The 3,392-nt window shown below is 53.2% G+C and overlaps 1 protein-coding gene across 1 annotated transcript; it reads left to right on the forward strand.

The window, feature by feature from the left end:
• Positions 1–884: 884 nt before the first annotated feature.
• Positions 885–2,533, forward strand: TGAM01_v201560 (hypothetical protein; the record flags this gene model as incomplete). Its single annotated transcript, XM_018806351.1, has 4 exons — positions 885–916; positions 1,023–1,899; positions 1,973–2,287; positions 2,354–2,533. 4 exons carry the CDS (start codon positions 885–887, stop codon positions 2,531–2,533), a joined length of 1,404 nt encoding a protein of 467 aa, XP_018660382.1.
• Positions 2,534–3,392: the final 859 nt, after the last annotated feature.

Below are 3,392 nucleotides of genomic sequence, written 5' to 3' on the forward strand. Positions count from 1 at the left end.
CGAGGCGTGTGGCTAGCAAGGGCAGAGGGCCCACCGCATCTCGTCCTGTCTTCCTTTTTTCCACGGCTTCCAGCCCTCACTCCCGCCCTTGCCCATCGTCATCTTCACCCCTCCCGGCGCTAAACGAGCAAGGTTCGAATTCGCAGTCGTAGGCTCACCCCCTGGCCCGACATCCACGTTAAACACTTCCAATGTATCTGACCGCCCAGGCCACAGTCGCTAGCTCGGACGCAGAAGCAAGTGCAATCCAGTACCGCGGATTTGCCTGGGTCCTGGTCCCCACTCGCACTCATCTTGCTTGTCCCCAATCTCTTGTCTTGGGGCCGGCCAAGGGCCTTGTTAGGGCATCCCATCTCAGAAGGCTGTCTTTGGGCCCCTGCCATTGGCCACGGCCTCAGAGGTGTACGGAGTAGGCTCCGTTCTGGCTCAGCTTGAGGAACGCCCATCACCCAATTTCGACGCCACCACGAGGTCGCTTTAGATCTCTCTGCCTGGGTCCCCCGGTCTGCTGCGCACTGGGAAACAGGCCTGCCAGCTCGGCGACGGGTCTGTATTAGCATCGTCATTTATAGCCTTGTGCTCGCTTCCCTCGTCCTGCCCTCTTTCTCTGCCAGTATTTAATCCCAACTCATCGCTGCTGGCCCCCCACGTCTGAGCCCGGCCTGCTTACTCTCTGATACTTGTACGGTATATGCCATACCTTGCCTACATATGCGAGTCCGCTGCGATCATCCTCGGCCCCGTTTCCAAGTCGCCAGGCCAGTGGCCACTCCACCGCAGACGCCGAGCAAGACCCAGCGCTTCTTGTGCCCCTAGCATTTGTGCTAAGTCAGATGTATCGACGACCCTGACTTGCGCCAGATCTTTTGCTTGCCACACACGCTATGGAAGCGGGTGACGTTGGAGCCCGACAGAGGTACGTTCTTACTCATGCATTCCTCCAGGCCTAGCCGTTTGATCGTACGCCCCCCCTCTAAATCTGTGGAATTATTAACTCACAACTCCCCCTCGTTTCTCTCCAGTATTGGTCCTTCTTCTACTCCTACGCGATTTGAACATCAGCCATCGCAGCCTCCCCATCCACACCCGCAGCAACGAGAAACCGTCGACAGACGGTATCAGGACCAGCCTGTCATGGCAGCAGCCTCAGTTCTCGCCCCTAACGCCCACTACCCATCTCAGTCATACCCATCCAACTACTCTTCTCACCAGCCGTCGTCTGGACCAAGCGTCGCCAATATGATTTCCTCAGAGCCTCGACGACCGTCCCCCGATAACGAGTCTTCGGCTCGCCAGTCGCTGCCATCGATTTCAGAGGTGATTTCTGGTGCGCGACCCGGGCAATATCCTCCGCCGGCGCATGCTCCTCTCCAGCCCGGCTCGAGCTTGCCCTCACCGTTTGCTTCATCGGCTCGACAGTATCCCGAAGCCGACAAGCACTCTTCTCAGCCTCTGCACTCTGCCGCCTACCCTCGACAGGATAGCCACCCCGCGTACTCGGATTCTCCCAGGCCGCCATTCAGTAGTGGCCGACCTGGTCTGCCCCCTGTATCTGATCGCCGTGCGACTCCTCCGATGAAGCACGACGCCCATCCTCTGCCGCATCACATGGTTGAACCGCCAAAGCCCTCTGATCGCCATTCATTGAATGGCGTGTACTCTCAGCCGCCACCACCAACTTCTATTCCTTACCAGACGGGACCGCTCCCGGCAGGACAGCAGCCGCTCCCCCCTTATCAGATTTCTCCCAGAGGCCATGCGGCTTCGCACATCTCAGGTCAATATGACCCTCGGCCGGCGCCCACACACCTTGATGAGGCCGACTACGGCAGAGCCCGATATGACAACGGATCATCGCGATCATTTGAGAGCTGGAGCTACCAGGAGGCCCTAAGTAGAGTGAGTGACTGTCACGGAGCTAATAAAAAAAAAAAAAAAAAAAAGGAGCGCAACCGCTAATGGACCATTATAGATTGGGACTTGCTCGCGGACGATTTTCAATTTTGCAGAAGCCTATGGACGCATTGCGCAGGAGCAGCATGGATCTCAGCCAATCCCCGAGCGCCTTCCGACTGAGCGGGAGGTGAGCGATATGCTCTCCAACGTCGAATACCTCAAGCGATCTCTCGAACAATGCAGAGAAGTAATCGTAGCATCGCTCCAGAGCGAGAGGGCTCGCGATGGCGCCAAACCAAAGGGCCCGTATGACGACGACCAGGACGTTCAAATGTATGGCGACTCAATGAAGCAGCCATATGGCATGACAGAAGTCAAAAAGCGCCGCGGTGTAAGTTTTGAACCTTGTTACTTGTGGGCTGCCACCTGTTCAATGCATCGTACTAACAAGCTACAGCGTGCTGCCCCTCCTGGCCGGTGCCACAGCTGCAATCGTATCGATACCCCAGAATGGAGGCGTGGCCCTGATGGTGCCAGGACACTTTGCAACGCTTGCGGCCTCCATTACGCCAAACTAGAGCGTAAACGTCAACTCGAAGCAAGATCGCTACGACCCAAGCCTGAGGAAAGAAGTTAAGGCGACAGCACCAGAGGGCTTGACAAGATGCTCTACGCGTTTCGCGGCTACCAAGGCCGTTGCATGGTGGCTTTCTTTTTCTTTCTTTGTTTTATCTGTATGGCGGAGCCTACGGAGCGGAGAGCATGCTGATGACCCCGAAAAAGACGTTCAACATTTTTTATCTTCTTGACAAACATTTTTTGCAGAACAAAATACCCATTTTCTTGCCGAGGGCCTGCATGGAGAGTTTTTATTGTACATGTGTTTTTGAACACGGGATTCTGGGATTGGGCGGCAAATAATCATGGCATTGCAGGCGTTGAATAATATACACTATAGGGTCTGGGCAACATTCACCTTTGATGATGAGATTTTGTCTTGGAGACAATGATGCCAAGTTAGCTTTGGGTTTCTTTTTTTTTATTTATTTATTTATTTAGATGACACTTGATTTTATCTCTGTGCTACCTTTACCGCTTTGGCAAGGGCAGAGTGAGAAGGAAACTTTTGAAAAAAATAATATCCCCATTCAGCGTTAATATGAATCACATATAAGATTAAACTAAATCGTCAACTACAGCTTCTTCCTGCTTGCCTTTGCATTTGACTACAGCCAATGCAGTTCCCCAACATGCACTGAACGTTTCCCATTTTTCTCTCAAATCAGGTGCGTCATGGGCAAAGGTGTACAAGTAAGCTTTTTATGTAATACGCACGATGATTGGCTCATCTGGGTTTACTAATGAGATCGGGTCGGGGAAGATACTTTGTCTGATTTAGAACAAAAATTAAGAGAGATCTTAGGGAGGGAAGAAAAAGAGGGGGTGACGCTGTGTTTCGGGTATAAAGAAGGGTGAAATTTAAGCGCAGCCCTCCC

Source organism: Trichoderma gamsii (genome assembly GCF_001481775.2).
Source record: "Trichoderma gamsii strain T6085 chromosome Unknown Scaffold_4.2, whole genome shotgun sequence".
NCBI classification, from domain to species: domain Eukaryota; kingdom Fungi; phylum Ascomycota; class Sordariomycetes; order Hypocreales; family Hypocreaceae; genus Trichoderma; species Trichoderma gamsii.